The following is a 24,554-nucleotide window of genomic DNA, read 5'->3' as shown; positions in this document are numbered from 1 at the left end:
AATATGATAATCTCCCAAGTAATGTATGCCCTGTACATGTATATACTTATCAAAGTCATGGTATTATCATAGGTTATATTATGAAATTAACTCCCATCTTCCCATAAATCCAATTTTGGACAATATGAGAGCATACAATATATAGTTTGTACTTAAATGTACTACTCAGACTCAAGTCTCCAAGTCTCCTTTTATGATTGAACTTAGAGAGAGAAAACAAAACAGTTTCCATCTCCTTGGACTGTACATGTTTGTATCTTTTAAAGGGATCTATGTGACATAATCAGTGAAAAGATGTGTTGAGAGTTTGCCAAAGGAAGTCATGCAAATAAAGTTTTGAATTAGTCTGTGGTTTTAATGACTTACCGTGATCAGATTCAACAGTATAATCAACGTCATTATCACTGTTCTTTGGTATGGGGAATTATGTGGCAGGTGAACATAAGTAGTCATGGTCAACCACAACCGGTGCACCGGAGTTTACCCCGCATGCCGCATCATTATAATAAAAATCCAAAATGTATTACTTGCAGAGTTTTTTACTGTGTTCCCATGACTGGACGGAACTTTTACACTAAATATGTTATCGTTAACTATGATTTTGTGACTTTTAAATGCAGTACCTGTGATTATTTAGGTGATTTGTTTTGACCTCACTGATAATGGAATGTTGTAGCAGACGAAACATGGCGTCAGATGTTGTTGTCCTAACTTCGGTAATTTCCGTGGTACGATAAAATTTAAATAAACTACACAAGTTACCAAAATTTCTGAATTCTTGTTTTTGCAAACAAATAAAAATTCATGACGTATTTAACATCGAAATTATTCCGATCTGTCCCGTTTTTTCAAGATCGCGTTGAAGCGAGAATTTTGGCAGCCATTAAAAAAAAATTATCGTACGAGATTTAACGAGAGTGACGAAACTTTTCAGATGGGTCGTCTAGAAAGAGTTATCGTTCTTTGTCCCAAAACGATGTTTCTACCATAAGTGCCAGCATAGCTGGCATATCAATACATACAGACTCAAACAACAGTGTATCAAATGAACCACATTCAGAATTTTCTCAGATTCAGCAGAGGTTATCTATCTTAGAAGAAAGCACGATAAATATGTCATTGGAAATTTTCAATGCACATTCAACTATAAAAAAACTTTGAAACGTTACTCGGTACGAATCTCCAAGGGCTAAGAAATGATATCGTGAAAGTTGTACTAAAATTAATGAATAAAGTTGAAACATCTCCCGAGTCTATAGAAACCCTAAAACAAGTCCATGCAAGAGAGCTTAAAATGCTACGTGAAAAAATACAAGAATCAGATATTGACAAGAAGAAAATAATTGAAAACTTTGAAATAGAAAAATGTCAACTCATAAGTAAAGCAACGGAATTGGAGAGCAATAGTAATAAAACAAAAGAAGTGTTTCAGGCAGCGGAAGAAAAGCTACAAAATAAGATAATAGTTCTCACTGAAAAACAAACTGAACTAGAAATTCTTCTCCATGAACAACATGCTAAACTGCAGGAAAAAGACGCCACAATTGAAAAATTATATGATAGGCTTCCAACAGTAAAAGAAGATGTATTAGGAGGCCAATGGTCAGCAGTGAAGGGAGTGCAATAAATAATTAGTCATGCTCAGAAACGTCTGGATTCCAACACCAGTCAAATTTGCATCACAATTCAAAGAGTTTAGCATCAAGGAATTCAGTGATTCAGGAGAAAAAAAGTGTCATTCGCTGATTTTCCCACTCTCAAACAAAACCCTGTTAAAAAAGGGTTATATTTCATCATAGTTACTTTCCAAGTTCATTGATATCAAGCGGCTGACAGCATATTTTCAGTTGGAGGATTTGGCTATAAGAACCGCCACATTAGCAGACCTTGAAGGATATATTCAACAGTATGAAGATCTGACTGACAGTTTCGTAATTTGTCACGTAGGAACAAATGATATACGACATTCACCTGATGTGGTATATTCCACAGTGGATAAATATGTAGAAATCATTGACAATCTTCAAAGACTTGGCACAAGAATAATTATCTCATCGCTTTTACCATGTAGGACAACTAGGCTTGCTAGAAATATTTGTCAGTTTAATGAAATATTCTACTCAAAAATAAGAGACAACAAAAATGTTACATGATGTGACAACACTCTTACTTTTTTCTGGACAGAACATCATATAATGTCAAGTTGAATCTTCATATTAACATTAACGAAGGAACAAGAGTTTTGGCAGGAAATTTAAAAAAGACCTTACATTTTGTTCTAAATGGAAAGCGGCCTTCATACAAAAAGAACAACAAAGTACCAACAAATAATACAATCAGTAACAAAAACTACCAAAACCATGGTTTCTATGATGGCTATGCTAAAGATCAAATGAACAAGCACGACATGAGAAATATTAATGTTAACCACAGATTTGTAGATAACAAGGATATGAAAATAATCGAAATGGTTGTAAACACTGTTGCAGTCCTTCAAATGTCCAAGAATTAACTAGTCCCACCATATTTATGTATTACTGACATATATATACAATGACTATATTGTATTGTTTATTGTACCTTTGATATATCTTATTTTATTTCATTTTTTTGTTTTGTTTTCATTTTGTATCTAGTCAATTGTCTTAATTTTTCTAGTCATAAAGTGTTCTCTCTCGGTTTTTTTCTTTTCTCTTAAAATTAAAAGGATACACATTAAAAAAAAAGATAAAATGAATCCCTCATTTTAACTCTGAAGGTTTCTGTTGAATCCCTTATAATGCAAAGAATGTTAAAAAATAAATTAACAATTAGTTCTTGAAATGTTCATGGTTTGTTTTACAGGGAAGATGGTAATAGATATTGAAAACTTAATGACCCTGATTTTTGTGAAAATATAAATTCAGATAGTATATGCCTATTAGAAACAAAGGCTGATAATAAGGAATATATGTCTGAAAGGTTATACCTTATTAAAAAAGGTTGGTCATCCCAGGAAAGGTAAAGCTAGTCATGGAGGCATGGCTTTATATGCCAGAACTAATGTTAGTAAAGGAATTACATTAATAAAAGTAATTGCTCTAAAGTTTTGTGGGCAAAACTAAGTAAAACTTTTGTTTCACATTCATCTGATCAATTTGTCTGTTTTGCTTACAACTCACCAATACAGTCTAGCTATTCTTAATCTCTAAAACGTGAGGTACCAACAATAGAGAAGATAGAACAAGACCTGAGTAAGTTTCAAATTTAGGGGAAACTATCATTATGGGGGACCTAAATGTCCATATTATTGAAAATGATTTTGATTTTATTTCATCTGATTATGTTAAAAGTTTACAAAATATACTTCCTAATTCATATTTGGCAGATAATGTACATTATAGGAGATATTGTACTAAAAAGAATACTAAGACTGATGAATCCGGAAAACGTGAATTAGAGCTTTGCATATCATCTAAAAGCCGAATTCTAAATGGAAGAACTTTAGGGGATACATTAGGTTAACACACTTCCCATCAATATAATGGTAGTACTGTTGTTGATTATCAAAACATTGGAATGCATACAGCAATATTAGCGTCTACAAATAATCACATAATCAATGATATCGTTATTATATTTCTTTATTACATAGATGCTCCAGACATAGCAGTTAACAGTCCTACATATACACAGAATGATGCCGTCAGAACAGTAACATGTAATCATAATGGTAACCCAGACTATTATATCTACCATAAGTGGCAACAAAAGTCCAGATATGGAGAGCTTATACGAGAGTTTAATGGAAATAAAACTTTGAAACTACCAGATGTTTCACCATTATTAAGACACCAGGACACTGGTGAATACGTGTGTACATCAAGTAATGGTATTAAAGACAAGGACAGTGGGTTTGAACAGACGGGATCTGGATTTATGACTGTAAATGGTAATGTCGAGTATCTTGTAGTATAAGCATATTCTTTTGTTTGCCCTAGTACATTATTAAAATTTCTTTTTAAAAATATATAAACAAAATTGACAAGACTATATATTGTCTTTTATATCACGAAATATCACTGCAATGGTCATCTGCTGTAATTGATTTTACTTGCTGTTCGTGTAAAAAAATTTCCAGGTAAAAGTAAAGCGCTTGTGACATGATAAATATATTAATTAGTGTTTATATAAAAGCTATTTTGTTTACTGATATTATATCATAATCTATGGATTTTTTTAAATCTACTACGGTTTTTTTCCAAAATGGTTTTACAAGTACAGGATATATATTCAGTTGCAAGAAGCTTGAATAATTGTCGAGAAATCCAAGAGATTATTTCGCCATGAAGACTTGTTTTTGTTATGGAAATGCGCTTATATCATACATGTATTTACTCACTTTTCTAAAGATTAACTAATTGCTTTATCTTTATGCTTGATAGTACGTATATGTTAAGTAATGTTGCCTTGACATATACTCATGAAAACGTATTATTTCATAAACATTGCATAATGTAGATAAGGTTAAGAATGACGTAATTTTAATAAGTAATACGAGGCAAAACAGTTCCTAAACAAAGCAAGATTCTGAAACTTTTGCTATCGAATTTAAACATAACAGTGCTAGTTATCTCACTTTTGAAAATTGAATTTTACATCTAAGCACAAATGTTGGACACACATCATGTCAATGGAACTGTAACCAACAATACCAAAAGTATGATTTATATTTGTTTTGATGTAAATTATTGTATAGCTGCATTTCAAACGTATATTACACAAGCGTTATTACATCCCCCACCTCCTAAAAAAGTCAAATAATGGAGAAATATTCCGGCCCTTAACATAAAGGTATGCTAAAGACTATATGGTATTTCTTTCTGATTTATTATGAATGCCGTATGGTTGCCTAGAGAGTTGTCTCATTGCATTCATACCACATCTTCTGATTTTTATTAAAAGTGCATTGGTAGTGTATTATACATAACACATTAAAAATTATTCAACATTTAAACGGGTTGTAAACAATTAATATGATGTAAATACTCATTCAAATATCTGGTTTTAATTTGTAGCCCAACCAGTGTTTAGCTCAGACACCAATGAAAGATTTAAATTTTTTGGCGAACTTGATAAAGCTGTTAATATATCTGTCAATGTATATAGTTTACCAAAATTCACCAGTTTTGGATGGACTCGAAATGGAAAACCAATAACAACACAAAATTTAATCAAATACGAATCGTCAAGTTATCCTACTATTGTCAGTCATAATTTTCATGGAAAAGAAGTACAACTAGAGGGATATAGTGTTACACTGAGAGTATATGGCTTGACCGCAGAGGACTTCACCATTTATACTTTAACCCTTACAAGTGGATTTGGAAACATAATAAAATCTTTTTCTTTGGAATCATCTAGTAAGTATATTAGTCAAGATCAATAACTAACAAATATCAAAAATTTCTATGAAGTTAACCGTAATTTTGTAACTGACGTGGTTTCAAACAAGTATTCTATAATAGAACTAAGGTTTAGGGTTTCATTTGTAAAATGAATGATTGTGCACGATTTGAAGATCTGTGATTTTATTATTGTAACGGCAGATACATTACCATATGTTTTCAAGACATAGACTTTGTGATCTGTGTTTTCAGGATCTACTGGAGCTGCTTTCTAGTTGAATCTTTTGTCTGTCAGTTCCACCTTCATCTGCTGTTTCAAAGTTTACCTTAAGGAGGCTCGAGGGTACACAAATTTCAGCAATTCAAACATTGTTCTTTTCATTACAAATTTTATTTATAAAACTATGAGTTTCTTTATGATATGGTTAAAAAACAAACCAAAAACATCAATTCATTTTTGCCCTAGATGACTTTTCAAATGTTTACATCATTGAAAAAGCTCCAAATTATCTCACTTTGGTGCAAAAATACAAATTGAAAATATCTTTTTTAACTCATCGGTGACCTATATTTTTTTATTATTGTTATCAAATAAGCTGTACTTAAACTAAATAGTTGTCAAATTTAATCGATTTCTGTAATTAATTTTTTTTTTTATTTCGATATTACCCCTATTTCGTTAATCAGTTCAACAGAAAAAAATACCTTAACAAAAATGCATGCTTCTTTTGAAGGCAGATTGTGAGCTTAAATGAACGGTGACACCATTTTATTTTTTTTATTTTTCTATTAAATATATGATAAAGTTCATTTATAGTATAGCGAAATCCCATATTTAAAAAAAAATGGATTTATACCCTCGAACCCACTAATGCTATTATGTGTTTAAAATGAAAAAGATTTAAGGCGGTAGTTTTATTTCAGATAAAGATAAAGAACAAATGTTCTAAGAACTACACTTATAAGAAATAGACATAAAGTGCATGAATTTAAACAATTTTCAAGTAGTTTTAGTCCCTAATAATACAATTAATCGAATAGTAATTATAAAATGCGACAGGTAATTGAAATGTATTTCATATACTTATATCCAAATCCATATGCTTATAAACCACGATCATATAAACGCACAACCACACAAACACACCCACATACAAACATTATTATAATTGATTACGTCCGAGCCAGTGACAACTCTACAACAGATTTAACCATCGGATCACTAGCAGTGATGGTGATACATGGCTGTGTACATTATGTATATACAACTTGTCTAAACATCAACCCAACAATGTTAGATCTGTAAATTTGCTTTCACAAATGTTTTGTTCTTTCCTCACCGGGATTCGAAACTCATGCTTCTCAGTAATTTTTTAAAGCAAAGTTACATAAAATATTATATATATGTTGTCACCAAAGTCGGGAACAGATATTTCATGAATCTCATTTTGTCATCTGCTCGGGCACTATCGGTATAATCACGACACAGCTTAACGTTGCAAAAACATAATCTTTGAGTGTTGAAAATATATAAGCCTCGTCGAACCTTTCCTCATGCCTTTTGAACGAATTCGAATGCAACGTTTTTATCTTCCCAGATATAGTCAGCTTTTACAAATTTCACGATAATGGTTTAACAAAGTAGACAATACTGAATTAATTAGATATACAATTCGGACATGTACTATACATTTAAGTCTGCAAACCATAGTATACGTAATAAACTGACGGTCTGCTAATTGAAACTTAGTTTACAAACGATGAAAACTATAATTGTGTGTAAATTGTCAATGTGGCAACGACGTATACATATTTTAACACATTAGAGACATTATTTTGTGGTCTTTTAACCTAAACAGGTGTCTTACCTCAAAAATATTCATTGTGCCCTATTCCCGATTATCATATTTTTACTGAGTGTGGATCTGCATGGCGGCCGTAACATTCATAGCAGGGAACTAGCATACTGTCGCGATCCTTTCGCAGATCATACGATTTTCTCAGGTTTTAAAGGGGTTTGTGAGATTCGAACTACTTATGCATCTAATGCACATTAATTTGCCTTGCTTTGTCATTTTCTATACATACTACGAGAGATAGTAATCTACATGTATGTTTATATGTAACCTTTAGGTGTACCAGAAACACCTGGAAATTTTAGCAAGACAGATTCAGCAGCCACAAGTGTAACAGTTCAATGGGATCCACGTTCAAGTGGTGGATATAAACAAACATTTTACATGCAATACAGAGTCCAAGGATTGTTGGAGTGGATTACTGTAATAGTTGGTGAGGAAGATATCAACGAATTAAAGAGACGGAGAACGTATAAATTAAGAAACTTAAAGGAAGTACAAGCCTACGAACTGAAAATGTATGCTGAGAATACAGCAGAGAAAAGAAGTAATGTTACAGACGTTCTGATTATTTTTACTGAAAATGCAGGTACAACATGTTCTTTCTTCGTTTCTTTATCCAATCAGATTACCAATTATTTTAACCATAAGACCGCAAATACATTTTAAGCATCGCAGACGGGTCCACCCATATGAATGTACAATTATTTGTCATAGGGGATGGTTATATTTCTTTTTTCATACCGGCATACCACCAATTATAAAAAGTAAAATAACAAAAATACTGAACTCCGAGGAAAATTCAAATCGGAAAGATCCTAATCCATTCGCAAAATCAAAAGTTCAAACACATCAAACGAATGGATAACAACTGTCATATTCATGACCTGGTAAAGGCATTTTCTTATGTAGAAAATGGTGGATTGAACCTGATTTTATAGCTAGTTAAACCTCTCACGTGTATGACAGTAGCATCAAATTTCATTATATTGACATAAATGCGTAAACAAAACGAACTGACATAAAAGGTACAATTGTCAAAAATAGGGGTACAGCAGTCAACATTGTGGTATGAATTAAACTTAATCACTATAAAAATAAACCAATATGTATCAAAGAAGCACAAAAAGGCATATATTTATTTTTTTATTATACGATTTTATTTATCTATGTTAAATACCCCTATATCAAAATTATAAATCAAAGTTATAAACAATAAGAATAAGTACTTAAAAGTAGAACTATGGAACGTAAATGCTGTACTTTTAGATTATCGATGGTTTTTCAAACGAGAGTGTGCATGTTTCTCAGCTACAATTTGATCGAAATACTATTGATAATCTCTTCATCGCTATTTTGCATATGACGTCGTTAATGTTAACATTACATTGTCCTTAGTTTCGAACGATAGTTAAATATCAAGCGAGTAGCATGATATAACAAAATTATCCACCCAAAAAAGACCAAAGGTAAATACACGGTAATATAGAAATACCTGAAATGCGTTTACTTGACATTAAATAGTAAGTCATTATGATCGCTATAATGATAAATGATTGTTATTACACCCCCGTTCCGACGGGAGGCGTATACTTGTTTCGTCTGTTTGTCTGTCTGTCTGTCCGTCCGTTTCATGAAATCCCGCTGTATTTTTAGCAGGAACTACAAATCAGACCTTCCTAAATTTGTTAACAGTCTTCATGTGAAAATGATTCCGTGTAATACAGTTCCATATTCAATGACCCTTAACTTCCAATATACCGAATTCTTATATATTCTAACACATTGTTGGCATGCATGAAGTCTTTGACGAATTTGTCAAAGATGCTATAGCTTCTTGAAATTTGTTATCAGACTTCCTGTCGTATGCATTTTCAGATTCATCGCTCACCAATGTCCTGTTTATCGATTTCTTATAGATTCTAACACATAATGAATTTGTATGAAATGTTCATTGTTAGGAACTACAATTAAGAGCTTCTTGGAAGTTATTATCAGTCTATTGTTTGATGCGTTTTCAGATTCACCACTTACACATGGCTTATCAAATTCGTTTTTACCCAATTATTAAAGTAGGAGAGTCATTAGAGAGCAGAAGCGCACACTTTGACTTGTTTTCAAAGTTACTTAAAAAAACACATTTTGTTTTTATTCTTTTAAAAGAGCCGTCGCAAAAATAATAATTTATAAATCATAAAATAATCAGCACAAATATTTGTATTATTATCTATGCTGTCATGGCGCTTTCCATTGTTATGACCATCAAAATAAATTCTCAATCTGTAGTTTTCTATGTGATGTTTGTTTTGTTGTTTGTCCTTTCGCCGTTTTTTAACCATGGTATTGTCCTTTTTTTGTGGACTTGGTATTTTGTCTTTTTTTTTATTTATTCATTTGACAAAGCTTTGATTGATGGCAAATTATTAAACTGTATACTTCTGTTGAAGGTGGTACTGTAAAGTACAATTTATCAAATCAAACTTCTTATCGACAATTTTGTCATTTATCATTACAGAACCAACAACATCAAGTGCAGTCATTGGTGCCGTATCAGGTGTTCTTGTTACTTTAGTGATTGCATGTGTTTCTGTTATAGCCATAATATTATTTAAAAGGCGCCAAGGTATAAACTAAGTCAAACATATATTTAAGTTAAATAAAGGCAACAGTAGTATATCGCTGTTCAAAAGTCATAAATCAATTGAGAGAAATCACATCCGGGTTACAAACTAAAATCTAGGGAACCTTCAACTATAAGAGTCAAACAAAGGATTAACATAAACACTGAAGTGCAACAGTAATAAACTCAAACAAGCATAGACACGAACTATTTGATAACAACTGCAATATTCCTGACTTGGTACAGGACATTTTAAACACTATTATAAAATGTCATCTTTTTTTCTGACAGGAAACACACTGATATTAACGGCACAGTTGTCATAGTTTTGTTTCTCTAATTTTTGTGCTATTTTCACATTTCCTGACCGGTGTGAGAAAAATATTTCTCCTCACTAGTGAAAAATCTGTTCTCGGCAAATGATTAGTCGAAATTTGATTATGACGTCAAAATGTTTTGTTTTCTTCTCAATTTTCCTATTGTGACGTCATGAAAAAAGGCGACCTTGCCTGATGACGTCGCATATAAAGAGCACAATTTTCTGCAAATCTTTGAAAAAGAACGATAAAAAGCATTAGAGAAACAGATTCCGACACTATAACTCGTGTATTACGATATTTCTCCACTCTCGACAGTTAAATTTTATTATTTAAAGGGCTCGGCAAGCCTCGCGCTTTAAATAAAAAATTTAACTGTCTCGAGTGGAGAAATATCGTAATACGCTTGTTGCAGTGTAAGAATCTATATTTCTCTATTAACATTAACATTGCTAAAATATTTCACTGTATTATGCAAAATTATTTTATGAGTGTTTGCATCTCATATATCCATGTGAGCTGAAATTGGTGATACAACATAACGGAGAAGGTTTACTTTTGAATCATATCTTGAACTTTCCCAAAATTGACACAGATAAACGACTTCAAACTAAAATCTATGAAAAAACGTAATGATTTCAATTTTCCAATCGTCTACTCTCAATTTCTCAGCAGTTAATACCCTTTGCTCCATCGTATGGCTATTATTACTGTAATTTCAGAAACAAATGCGTGCATTGATAATTGCGATTTTTGAAGAAAGGACAAACATGCGAGTTTAATTGTTGCAATTAAAAGAATATTTGCATACAGTTACATTTGTGTGTATATATCTGATATCAGAATGCGAGTTCTTATTATTGCGATACTCATCCTGTCGCATTATTCGCATTAAAAAAACATCTAAAAAATTGATTTATATCAGATATATGCTTTATATTCCGCAAACAGGAACAAGAAATTGTAAATAAGGTGATTTTCATCAAAGGATATAACAAGTTAATGAAATATTGATATATCGCAGTTGACATTTTATAGTGTGTCTTTTTATATTGAGATGTTACACTATTGTTTCAGATAATGGTGAAAGTTTGGTACCATTAAAACGTTTAAACCCGCTGCAATTGTTTGCACCTGTCCTAAGGCAGGAATCTGATGTTCAATAGTTGTTGTTTGTTGATGTGGTTCTTAAGTGTTTCTCGTGTCTCATTTTTTATATAGATTAGACCGTTGGTTTTACCGTTTGATGCCTTTACATTAGTAATATTTTGGGGCCCTTTATAGCTTGATGTTCGGTGTAAGCCAAGGCTCCGTGTTGAAGGCCGTACTTTGACCTATAATGGTTTACTTTTTTAAATTGTGACTTGGATGGAGAATTGTCTCATTGGCACTCATACCTCATCTTCTTATATCAATAAAAATAAAGCTTTTAACATACGTCCTTCGAGTAATTTCCTTTCAAAACGATAGATCTTTCTTTTGAAGAAACAACCACGGCGATACCAAGTTTCAATGAAATGTGCTTCAATGCATACAATGATGTCCTGTTTAAGGTTATTATTTTTCCTGATTAAAATTCAAACTTAAGTTTACTTAAACATTTAACACATTTGGTAGTTATCGTTAGTTGATGACGTTTGGGTATTATTTTCATTTTTCCATCTTTTATAGATATTAGGCAGAAACCATCCTTTTTCTAAAATACCGAAAAACATCGTTTTAAAAAAAAAAGTACACAATATATTGATTCACCATTTATTGGAAACCGTGCTTTGACTTATGGATGTTCGATTTTCATGTTTATCATGATTTTGTGCTCTATTCGTGCCCGTTATTGATTTATTTTTTATACTTATACCATTAACTCCAACAAATAATAAAATATGCTTATCTTTAAGAATATTTGATTATTTGATAGAGTTAAAGGTTACTGTATAAAATAAAATAAAAGTACTGGCACGAAAAGAACACAGAATCGTAATAAACATGAAAAACGGACATCCAAATTAAAATCAGTAGTGACTTTAATGTACAGTTTCTTCAGTATGTTGTTTATTTCCTGAGATTATTGTCTCTCGATAGTCAGAAAGCTTACGCTCATTGTCATCCTTTATTATCATTTATTATATACTTAGTAGTGAATACATGTAAATTGTTTGTGTACAACAATTGATGACACTCGTCCTGTATCAGTCATCCATAATGATATCGACATCAGTCACGGTTGCAAAGGCTTAATGAAACTCCTTATCTGTACGACGTCACGTAATCTATATCAGTCACGGTTACAAAAGCTTTATAAAACCCCTTATATGTATTCCGTCATGGATCGTGAAAAATATATAAGAGAGATTAGCTGTACATGTATATAATAAAGTGTATACGATATGGCTTTTCCAAAATCACACACCGTATCAACCTTCAACCAATATTATTCCTCGAGCAGAGCTCTTGGCATTATATTGGTGTCTCGGGTTAACACAGGTGTGATATTGAAAAAGTCATATGATATTCTCTATTTATTATATAGGTTTTCAAATTTCTAATATTGTTTGGTACTATTTCAATTTGCAATTACACATTGTGATGCTGTTTATAATTACAGGGAAAAATCTAACAGAACAGTAAGTAGGCTATTTTCTTTCCAAATGAGTAGAAACCGCACTAATAGAGTTTCACATTAGTTCATTTCATCATCATTATCATCATCAACATCATCATCATCATCATCATTGTTTCCTAAATCATTTATCATCATAAATAATAACAGAAAAGATTCAAGGTGGACAATAAATAAGATATGAAATCCAGTTCAATGATATTTTATAAAATTTCGTATTTCATTTTCTTTTTTAAATATTGCTATATATGTTGATATAATTATTGTAATTCAATCTTTGCTATACAGTGGGAAATTATTTTTTCTATCATTGCTTAATTCTTTTTAAGAAATGATAAATATTATGAAAACACTGGCTTCCAGGACATACCGAAAGGAGATGACTACGAAGAAGTTGAAAATAAATGTGGTAAGTTAGTGTAATGATGAATAAAGATGTGGATAATATAAAGGAAACATTTACAACTCATTAGTCATGGCAAAACAATAATTATCAAAATACAGCAACAAGATGAATAAGCGAAAAAAACAACTACATTGGAAATTACTGACTTAATATTATGAACTCCACTATAACCAGGAAAAAACTAGGATGACCAGGAATGTTAACCAATTCCTGCTCCACATGTGGCACTTGTTGTATTACCCATGCAACATTTGATCTGATGAAAAGTCTCAATCGCCGATGTGATAATCGAGAAAAAAAGGATTGGATTGTGATCACAAAATATATGAACACATCCTGTGGTAATCTGTGACACACATATTTCATAACGGTCAACTAACCCATGATGAAGTCTGTAAAACTCTTGAAGAGATGACTTCATCTTTCGTTTGAAACCGTTGTTCAAAAGCTTCCGTTTAAACAGCAACTCTCTAATAATAAAATTATGATGGGAAGCACAAACTCTAGAATATCGCATTACCTGGATAGTATAGTTTTGTTTACACATTTTTTATTCATTTAAAGCAGTATATTGGTAGAATCATTATAAGTTAAAGACAGCCGAAATATACCAAAGGAATTTTCGAATTCATTAGTCAAAAACGAACTGAAACTGGAATGGCAAAAGATGACAAAAAGACAATCAACAGTATGCAAAAACACAACATAAAAAACTAATGACTGACCAACACAATCCCCCCAAAAAACCCGGTGTATGGTTTAATAAACCAAAAAGGCTTTTAAACCCACAACCCTGTTATTTTCCACACTATACTATATATTTTTACTGTAAATCTATTTATTAACATTGTATTGTTACAGTTTCAGATGTGGAGCATAAACAGTTGAGTATAAAATAATTAATTTACTTTGACAATCGTATCGAAGAAAATGATCCACCCATGTTGAACAAAAAAACCAAACGTTTAAATTATGTTACTCTACATTATTTTGATTCATTTTTATAAAAGGAATTTCATATATTTTTGAAAATTCATTTTAGCCATATTTCCATAACAATTACTTTTAACTTGTTATTACATTCAATAGTTCTAATTCGTTTAAATTGAAATTCTATTTAACTCCATATTCATTTGAACTTCAGATTAAGGATACAACTTAAGTGGAAGGTTTGCTTTTATGATCTTTTCTTTGATGTTGACGACTTCAGATTTGAATCTACGACACACGTGATTATTTTTAACTTTCCAATTGTCGACTTCCATTTTCAACAGTATCATACCCTCTTTCTAATCATAAAGTGTGTAAATATCTTAATTATTGCATTACGCTTAAGCATGTTCAAACTACAGTACTTCATTAGCAAAAGTGTGTTTCTGGCACATAAATGCACAAGCATACTTATAGGAAAAGCAACACTATATATAGGTTTTAGGGTCACCTTTTGAAAGTAATCGAGCGTTACGATGCGTCTATGTCTCATGTCTTCACAGTCTGTTCATTAAATATCAAAACGATCGTTTGATCTGTAAATCAGCCGATTGCGTCTTGTACATGGTTGTAATTAGCAGGGCACATTTATCTTTAATCTCGAAATTAATTATGTTTTTTTAACGTTTGTAGTAGAATTTCTCATGGTATCAGATTAGATGAAAACTTGAACTTTTGTAATGTTATGTATGTTATGTATGTTATGTTAAAAATGTAATTTGACACACTGAGTTGAATCTTTAACTGAAGTATTATTTTCCTCTTTGTTGAATAACTCACGACATGGCTTGACAATTATGCATTCATACAACAATCGGGTTTTTTGCTTTGGGCGTTCCGGGTGGACATTGGTGCAGATAAGGTACTATTCGGACGAAAAAGGTTTTCACAGTATAGTTTCCATTTTGTTAACACTTGTTTTTACAATTTTCTTATTTTGTACTTTATGGATTAAGTATATACTAAATACTGAAAGTTTTATCCACTACAAAAACGTCTTGTTGACGTCTCTGTTACATTTATTTATATGTTTGTAAGAATGTTTAGTCAGTTGTGTTGTACGTCTGTGATGTATGTTTGCCCAGTTTTGGCTGTTGGCTCCCAATTATTGTCACATTTGCATATTGTGTTTGTTGCTCACCCAATTTTGTCAATATTACGTAACTACTAACAACTGTCATACTAGTGGTAGGTTTAGCTAGCTATAATTATTATATATGATTCACATACTACGGTATACATTTTTATGATTGGTCCAGAGGGCTTCCGGTTGTGGCTCTTGAAGTTATTTATTTTTCGATAGACGACGTTGACGTTGAAAACAAGATGGCGGCGATAATAACACAAACCGGCTCGTCGTTTACAATATTCATTTTCACTTCGCGTTCATCGTTAAACTAAATAATAATCACAAAACGATAGGCCAATTTAATGACACATATATACAATTTACGTATGATAGGGGTTGCAAGTGGGGAAATTAAATTCCTTATCTCAAAGTTTAAAGAATAATTAGGATTAAATGCATTTTTAGAGGAATAATTTTGTTTGTGAGTGAATTGGTCTAGTTTATACACCAATATATTCCTTTTAAAAGGCGTTTAATCTTATGATAAAGCCAGGTTTAACCAACTATTTTCTTTGGAAAATGCCTATTTCAAGTTGGGAATATGACAGTTAGTTTTTGTTCCGTTGGGTTATAAAAACTAATGTTTGATTTCGTCAGTTTTTATGGACTTTTCCTTTTTGAGTTCGGTAATTTTGTTTAAACTTTTTAATTGCACAAATAAGAAAAACAAAACATTATTTGTTTTACAAAATGTTTTGGCCGACCTATGTGGGTTATTGCAAGTAATGCATCAGTCAGTATTAACACATCATATACACGCGGTAAATAATTTGCAATTTTGTAAAATACATGTTTTTTTTACGTCTTTGGATACCAAATTTTCGATTTGGAGCTTTCCAGTTGACGGTAATCTAGAAAAGCGCTCCGGACGCATGAAATTTATAAAGTCTTGTTTTCATTTTTGAATATGAATAAACTATCAGTATTGCATTAAACAAACGTATATTTTATTGTTTTTAGCTTCATAATAAATTCTAATTACGCACACTATTTGAAAAATACTTTGTTTCTCATATTGAACTTTTGAAATTGACATTTCTATATTAATCGAATTTTAAAAATAAATTATAATGATTATCCAATATGTGTTACAGATCTAATAAAACCTACGAATCACTGGGCACAAAAGACGCACCCAATGTGTATGATGATTTAGAGAATGCTATAGGTGTGTATGATAGAATGTCATTGAACAAACTTTTCTTTTGTGCAAAGGATCATTAAAAGATGAAAACAGTAGATGTAATTTATAAAAGAGAGACGGAAAATACCAACGAGACATTCAATTGTAGAATCGTAGAAAGTAACTTCAGATATAGAAGAAATGACGTATAGTATAGTTTACTGCTAACATGAAAATATCTCAAGATCCGTTTTTCATATGAAATGTATTTGCAAATTATTGCATGTCTCATTGTATCATACGAGACTTATTGAATGTCCAGAACATAATATGTCCCTGAGACAATGAGCATAACCAATACATCAAAGGAAAGCTCTCTTTTGTTGATGAGTTTTATCCTGGCAAATGCTGATCTTTGAAGGCCGTATGGTTACTATAAGTTGCCTAAAATTTTGTTGTCTCATTTTCAAATATACCACAAATTCTTATTTAAGACGCCCATTACTTATTTGTGTTTTTCCAGTGCGTGCTTCGTTTGTACGTTGTATACTGAAGTTCGAGTCAGTTAACTTTAGTTACAAATATTCCACGTCATCCAGGTACCACCTGCATTAAAACGTCTAGCAAATTTAAATGCTTTCTGAAACTTTACAAGAACTGTCGATTTGAATACAATTGTATGATTGAGAATTCATTTATACTGTAAGGAGTGTTAACGTTGTTTATTGGGATTGGTTTTGTTTTGTTTTGAGCGGCAGTTCTGATTTTTCTATGTTTGTACTTGCCACATATTTTGTCTTGAGCGTTCTTGATAAAGATTCATCAAGTAAAATCGCACGAACCACCTCTATAATGTTAATTCATTTTCTAGTGGATGCCAGTGCTGGTCGAATGCTCGTCCCTTCGTGTATCATAAACTCAGTAATTAAAGATTTGCAACTGACATGATTTGTAACAAACAATTCTTATTCTTTTTATTTTTAATAAATTAAGAAACTATTAGAAAGAGGAAAAGAGAAAAAAGAGATTGTCAGTGCAATATAACTCATCAATGATACAATGCTTATAATTTGATACGCTTTGCATGTATTTCGTTAACATAAGACTCATCATTGGCTCTAAATAAAAGCAATTAGAAGGCCAAATCAAATACGATTAACGAATTTCTAAAAGTATGACTAAGGCAAGTAATGTCGTGGGTTAGAAAATCTTTAGTGATTCAAATAATTCAACAGTTTATAACCAATATATTTTCATAAATTGAACATATTTATGACTATAGGCTGTTGATACCTTCGGAGACGAAACGTCTCTGACAATGGCCAGAACCTTATGGTCTTAAAATTATTCAAAGATAACACGCTAATAATGTTATACTGCAGACGCACGTTTGGCTACACTAGATTCATTATCTCAGTATACAGCACAATAATAATAAAAACAAAGCAAAACAAGCAAAAAGACAAACAACATTACACAACAAACTTAAGATATTCATATATCCTTAGCTTTATTCGATTTGAGTATTCATAAGAGTGCTTTGAAGTTATTATAATTTCAAACCGCTGCGGGTGGAATACAGTTTGTACCCGAGGTTGTCATTATCTCAGTAGTCCACGCTTCGGTTCTAACATGACTCATGACATTATTTCTTTTAAATCCTCTTTTTTATTTATTAAGACATTATACAAAATATTAAGAAACTAAGAATCTACCTGTCTAATGTAAAGTTGACCTTAGATGAATTTACCTATTTTGTGTTATAGACGCTTGTAATGCTATAGCTCCTCGCGTGTTCAGGTACCAACACATCCTTTCCTTTCAATTTTTAACCGGATTTTTGTGACAAAAATGTCGGTTATTGATTTGGGGATGTACGGCGGTCGGTCGGTTGGGCGGGCGGCAACCAAATGTTGTCCGTGCATTTACTCATGAACCGTTCATCCAAAGCTTTTAAAATTTCAATATGTTGTTACTGACAATAAAATGAAGGTTAAGTTCAAGAATGACGATTTTGACTTTTACCGTTCAGGAGTTATGGTTCTTGAAAGATCGAAAAATGGCCGTTTCCAGTCGTGTCCGTGCATTTACGCATAAACTGTTCAACCAAAGCTTCCCAAATTTTAATATGTTGTTATTGATGACAAAATTGAGGTCAAGTTCAAGAATGACGATTTTGATTTTTACCGTTCAGGAGGTATGGTTCTTGAAAGATTGAAAAATGGTGTTTCCAGTCGTTTCCGTGTATTAACGCATGAACTGTTCAACCGGAGCTTCCCAAAATTTAATATGTTATTACTGATTACAAAATGGAGGTCAAGTTCAAGAATGACGATTTTGATTTTTACCGTTCAGGAGTTATGGTTCTTGAAAGATTGAAAATGGTGTTTCCAGTCGTGTCTGTGCATTTACGCATGAACTGTTCAACCGAAGCTTTCCAAATTTTAATATGTTTTTACTGATTACAAAATGGAGGTCAAGTTCAAGAATGACGTTTTTGACTTTTATTGTTCAGGAGTTATGGATTTTGAAAGATTGAAAAATGGTGTTTCCAGTCGTGTCCGTGCATTTACGCATGAACTGTTCAACCGAAACTTTCCAAATGTAATATGTTGTTACTGATTACAAAATGGAGGTCAGGTTCAAATGTCGATTTTGACTTTTATTGTTCAGGAGTTATGGTTCTTGAATGATAAACAATGGCGTTTCCATTCATGTTGTTGCATTTACTCATGAACCATTCAACCTAAGCTCTTTCAAATTTTAATATGTTGATACTGATGACAAAATAGAGGTCAAATTTGATATTGACGATTTTCACTTTCACCGTTCATCAGTTATGGTTCTTGTGCTATTGCCAGGACACAAATAAATGTTAATAAATCCGGTTTGCCGTTGTTGTGACAGCCTCTTGTTTTGGTTTTGCAAGGTTAATTCAAAAAGGAGCACCAATGTCAGAAAGTCTGATTTCATTTTAAGGTAGGTTCTTACTTCACCAGACCCATAAGGGTAACCGTAGATAATCTTGGCTGTTTGATTTATACCCATTTGGTTATTTATCTCCTCAACTGCAAGTTATAAACATGCCTGACTTTGAGATATTTCGTTTTGAGCGTTTCTGGTGTACGGTTAGTCCAGAGGAGCTCCGGATTCACAACATTCATAATAAAATTGAGAATGGAAATGGGAATGTTCCAAAGATACAATAACCCGACCAAAGAGTAGAAAACAGACAAAGCCCACCAATGGGTCTTCAACACAGCTAGAAATCCCACACCCCAAGACAGGCTTCAGCTGACCCCTAAACAAAAATGTGTTATAATTCTTTAAAAATGGTCGTTACACAAAACTCTAAGACATATAAAAGAACTAGAATTAAAGTACCATACAAGACCAACAAAGGCCAGAGGTTCCTGACTTGAAACAGGTACAAAAATGCGGCGGGGTTAAACATTTGTATGAGATCTCAACCCTCCCCCTATACCTCTGGCCAACGTAGAATAAACATATTAGTTGGTCACCTTATTCCGTTAAAGGGTTGATGTTTTATTGATTTTAAATCCGACAGATCATGTATACTGTGTTGTTACCGTGTCATATATATCATGAAATTGTATTATTTCAGGTCAAACGTCATCTAAAACGTAAGTGCCGTTATGATATTTATCTACATCTGAAAATGTTATATTGCATATCTTAAATCATTTTCCGTAACTGCTGACATAAAGTTTGGCATTAAAGAAGGATATTTGAATTGATTTCGAAACGATGTGTATTGCACAAGTGAATATAGTGTACATGAAATAACAAACCTACTTATTTGAACAATTTTTAATTGACGTCATTGTCGGTACTTGTTTACAACGAATTGTTTGAATGTCTGCTAGACAGTTATCTCAATGTGAATGAAACCACCAATCTTCATTTATATACAAAAACTTTCAAATGGAGGCGGTGTATTTGATTAGAAATTACAGCACCGGACGATAAACTATATATATTATCACTCTAACGCAGGTTAATGAGTTACAAAATCATACCAAATCTACTAAAGAAACTGAGAGAAATTCAAATGATTATCAATAAATCAGCTAAAAGTGTACAAACAGATTTAAACAATATAAAAACTGTATGAAACAATGACAAAAATCCCCATTTTTAAATCAAAATCGCAAAATTTAAATGGTCACGATTTTTATGTTGAAATTCAAACCTCACTATTGACCCATGAAACATTTATAAAGAACGAATAGCAAACATTTTTTACATAACATATTGAAGTGGAGCGTCAAAACCAAATTTCACAGAGCGTTACAAAAATGAACTGAATATGACTGACGAATTCAGATCAATACATCCTGCTAAACACAAATCATCACGACCCTCAAAATACATAACTAATGAAAATGTGTTCATCATCTGAAAGTGATCTGCTTTGATACAAAATAACACAATTTTACCACGAATACGAATATGGATACGAATACAAGTTAATATTTTAGTCAACCAATTATAGTAGCATAAAGAGCATGTTGCATATAATGATTACAAATAGATAGAAGTAATAAAAAAAAAACAAATAAATAAAAAAAAAATAATAACGAATATGCTTATGGTAATACAGATTTAACATTTGCAGTTGTTTTCCTACTGTACAACATTTATTTTATCAAATTAAAGCCACAGTGTTGCATATTTCTTCATGTTCACAAGAAAAAAGCCAAATAAATCTGTTTTCTGTATTTAGATTTTTGAAATTATATCATATTTGCAAAGTAGAATGAATCCATCTTCAATTAGATTTAAAGAACAAAATTTACAAATTATTTGATCTTTGTCAATTTTTCTATAACGACCATGCTCACTAACTTATTTATGAGCACTAATTCTCATTTGTGTGGGGTCCTTTCTATTTTCAAAACTTTGTACTACATTTAGATATATCTTTTAAAAAGTATAATAACAAAAATACCGAACTCCAAGAAAATTTCAAAACGGAAATTCCATTATCACATGGCAACATCTAAAGCTGAAACACATCAAACGAATGAATAACAACTGTCATATTCTCGACTTGGTACAGGCATTTTCTTATGTAAAAAAAAAAGAATACTATAACACGTAATTAAAAGTATCCTTAAATTTAAAATAGGTTCGTAATTTACCCTTTTTCACTGTAGAATTCTGTACAAGGTTATCTTTTCAAAATTGCATATATTATTTAATTAAAATCTCTTTAATCTAATTAACATTGAGATTATTACTATCTTTATTCAGCTGTTTTCAAATAAAAAACAATAGATGAATACCATATAAAAAAAGAAGATGTGGTATGATTGCCAATGAGACAACTGTTTGTTTTCCATTCTGGTGCATATAAATACTATTTGTAAGAGTTTGAATTAACAAATGATACTCATTCATCTTTTTGATTCTACAGAAAAAAAAATAATAACTGAAGAAATGATATCAATATATTGTGCGTACGACCAAGTTTCCCGTAAACTGCTAAAAAATTTTAACAAGAGAAGGTCGCTTATATATTCATCATAACTGGTATGACATTGTATTAGATTTTGGATATTCAAATATTTTGACCTCGAACATCACCGAAAAGATATACAATGCGCATATGATGCTTTAAAATTGGTACCATTTATGTTATTCAGACACATGATAGTTTATCTTTAGAATACGTCTAGTTGTGAATAACAAATGTTAAGTTGATCAGTTGCAATTTTACTTTGTTAGGTAATTCAATCAAAAACAAAAATATTTGCATTAAAATGATACAAATTAATATCCATCTTTGGCTGTTGATTCTTCATGGACAGCTGCCTTTGTTACAATTAGAAACTGACACTTACTAACAAAAAAGTTACACGTACTTATTATATTTTATATGTTACTATTAGTCATTTATTTATCTTACACTTTCTAATAATTTTTTTTTAGCTCGTTGAGCCATTACGAAGCATTAAATGTTCAAGATAAACCAAGCATTTATGCTGAATTGAAAAACTAGAAAGGTATTTGTAAAACTATGAAATCATTACTGTTAACCTTTTTTTAAATTTGCAATTATGTTTAGGTCCTATGTAATCATATAGCTCTTCAATTGTTTGTAAATACTCAGCTTTCCAAGTTTTGGATTTGAGTGTTTCTGTTGAAGGTTAATCAAGAACAGCGCCTCGAACGCATGTAATATACAAAGATTATTTCCATTGCTTTTGTTTTCGTTGTTGTTGAGTTTAATTAGAGCCGACAGTTATTTTTCCATTTTATAATTTTTTTAAATTCATTCCAAATATATAAACCCAGATGAAAAGAAAAACCTGTACTTTTCATTTCAAGATATATACCATTTCAATAATAAAAATATTGTGTTTATCCTCAGTGGTTTATTAAATTTCATTGCCATTTTAGAACCGAGCCAACTGAGAAAGTGAGTACTATTGGGGTTTTTTACGTTCGAGAAAAAGATTTGTCCTAGCAATTACTATAGAAATTTACAGAAATTTAATTTTAATCTTTTATCAGATAGAAGTAAAACTACTGGATTCGAAAACTTTGAACCGCGTCACAAAGACAAAGCACATTAGCAAAAACGAAAGACAAAAGTACAAAAAAAGATAAAATGAAAGAATTGTTCCATCTTTAAGTAATAAAAAAGAATAGTCAATGAGATAACAGTATCTACGACAGTTAAAAAAATCTGCTTGATTTTGTAATTATTAAATACACCATAAGGGCGTTAGCCTGAATAGGTCAATCTAATTTACACCACGCTAGTACTGTCAATGCAGAATGATGGTTTTTAATAATTCAGAAGCTTTCAGCGATTTGAAAATATGTTATTAAAAAGCATGTTCAATGCAAAATATCCAATTTCATTTAACGACATCTTGTTGTAAGTAATAAAATCAGTCGTGTTTACAGATTGTATTACCATAGCATTTTCTATTATCACAAAATTTATTTTGTGACTGTTTCAATGCATTGTTTTCTTAATTTAATTCTCTTTATGGTACAAAACCTCTAAAGTTTTATATAAAGAATATTATTGTAGTTTCATGCAATTCACAATATGAGATGTATTGTAATATTCTACTTTATGTATAAATATCTAGAGTGCTCTTCATTAATGTAAAGGTTACTTTTTATCTAAGATGATAATATATCTCAATAGAGACAAAGCATTATATAGTCACTCAGGTTATTTCATAATGTTTACAAAAACCTCCAATATGTGCCAATAAAATCAAATATAGCTTAAATGCGTGAATGTGAATGCGATTCTTTCATTTATTTTCAGATAAAGGTACCATGGAAGATAGAACAGTCAACTGTTATTGTTATTAAAACAGCCGATAAAGTTTATTGCACTGTTTTTAGAATAATTGAATATAAATACATGATGATTTAAATTCTCCCTCGCCCTGCTCGTCCGAATTTAAAGTATTTAATCTCTAAATTCAATAGGCTATAAACAAAACAAACACAGATATAGGATTAGTTGCTCGCAGTAACATATTATTTTCTCTTGCGATACAATATTTTATTTTACTTTCTTGTACATATTTCTTCGATTCAAACCACTGACATATAAATCCATGACATATAACATTGTTTCTCATTCGCATCTTTTCTTTTTCCTCGGTTATCCCTCCAACGCCTGTACGTATGTAATAAACATAGCAGCAACTGTCAATATACCAATGTGACCAACTTCAATTCGACGCAACTGCGATCACCTTCGATAATATTACATTTAAATGCCAAACTTTATATAGTACCATTAAATCCCACCCGTAGAAACCGCCAAAACTTTCCTCGTGCATTATACACCCGACATCAAACTCTATAAATAGTACATACTGTTGCAGAACTAGTTATACTTGTTCCCATCTATAAATAATTACCACTAATAGCAAACGGGAAAACACCAATTTCAAACGAAATAAAATGTATTTAAATTCTCCCTCGCCCTGCTCGTCCGAATTTAAAGTATTTAATCTCTAAATTCAATAGGCTATAAACAAAACAAACACAGATATAGGATTAGTTGCTCGCAGTAACATCGAAACAAAGGAAATGAAACAGTTC

At 31.5% G+C, this 24,554-nt stretch overlaps 1 protein-coding gene across 3 annotated transcripts in view; it reads left to right on the top strand.

Moving 5' to 3' along the window:
- The window catches only part of LOC143080550 (nephrin-like), an 81,508-nt gene extending 57,632 nt beyond the window's left edge, over positions 1 to 23,876 (top strand). The window contains exons 5-16 of one of the 3 annotated variants that reach the window (XM_076256438.1): positions 3,635 to 3,931; positions 5,058 to 5,402; positions 7,521 to 7,832; positions 9,759 to 9,866; positions 12,786 to 12,804; positions 13,130 to 13,209; positions 14,068 to 14,089; positions 16,420 to 16,493; positions 20,074 to 20,092; positions 22,404 to 22,477; positions 22,875 to 22,893; positions 23,764 to 23,876. In XM_076256438.1, the coding sequence (XP_076112553.1) occupies positions 3,635 to 3,931; positions 5,058 to 5,402; positions 7,521 to 7,832; positions 9,759 to 9,866; positions 12,786 to 12,804; positions 13,130 to 13,209; positions 14,068 to 14,089; positions 16,420 to 16,493; positions 20,074 to 20,092; positions 22,404 to 22,473 (1,346 nt within the window). In that variant the 3' untranslated portion in view covers positions 22,474 to 22,477; positions 22,875 to 22,893; positions 23,764 to 23,876. The remainder of the gene's footprint in view (positions 1 to 3,634; positions 3,932 to 5,057; positions 5,403 to 7,520; positions 7,833 to 9,758; positions 9,867 to 12,785; positions 12,805 to 13,129; positions 13,210 to 14,067; positions 14,090 to 16,419; positions 16,494 to 20,073; positions 20,093 to 22,403; positions 22,478 to 22,874; positions 22,894 to 23,763) is intronic. The other 2 variants (XM_076256440.1, XM_076256439.1) reach the window with 2 other exon arrangements.
- Positions 23,877 to 24,554: the final 678 nt, after the last annotated feature.

The sequence above is a fragment of the Mytilus galloprovincialis genome, chromosome 6, assembly GCF_965363235.1.
Source record: "Mytilus galloprovincialis chromosome 6, xbMytGall1.hap1.1, whole genome shotgun sequence".
NCBI classification, from domain to species: domain Eukaryota; kingdom Metazoa; phylum Mollusca; class Bivalvia; order Mytilida; family Mytilidae; genus Mytilus; species Mytilus galloprovincialis.
Note: the sequence above shows the minus strand (reverse complement) of the source record. Positions and strands in the feature narration are given on the sequence as shown.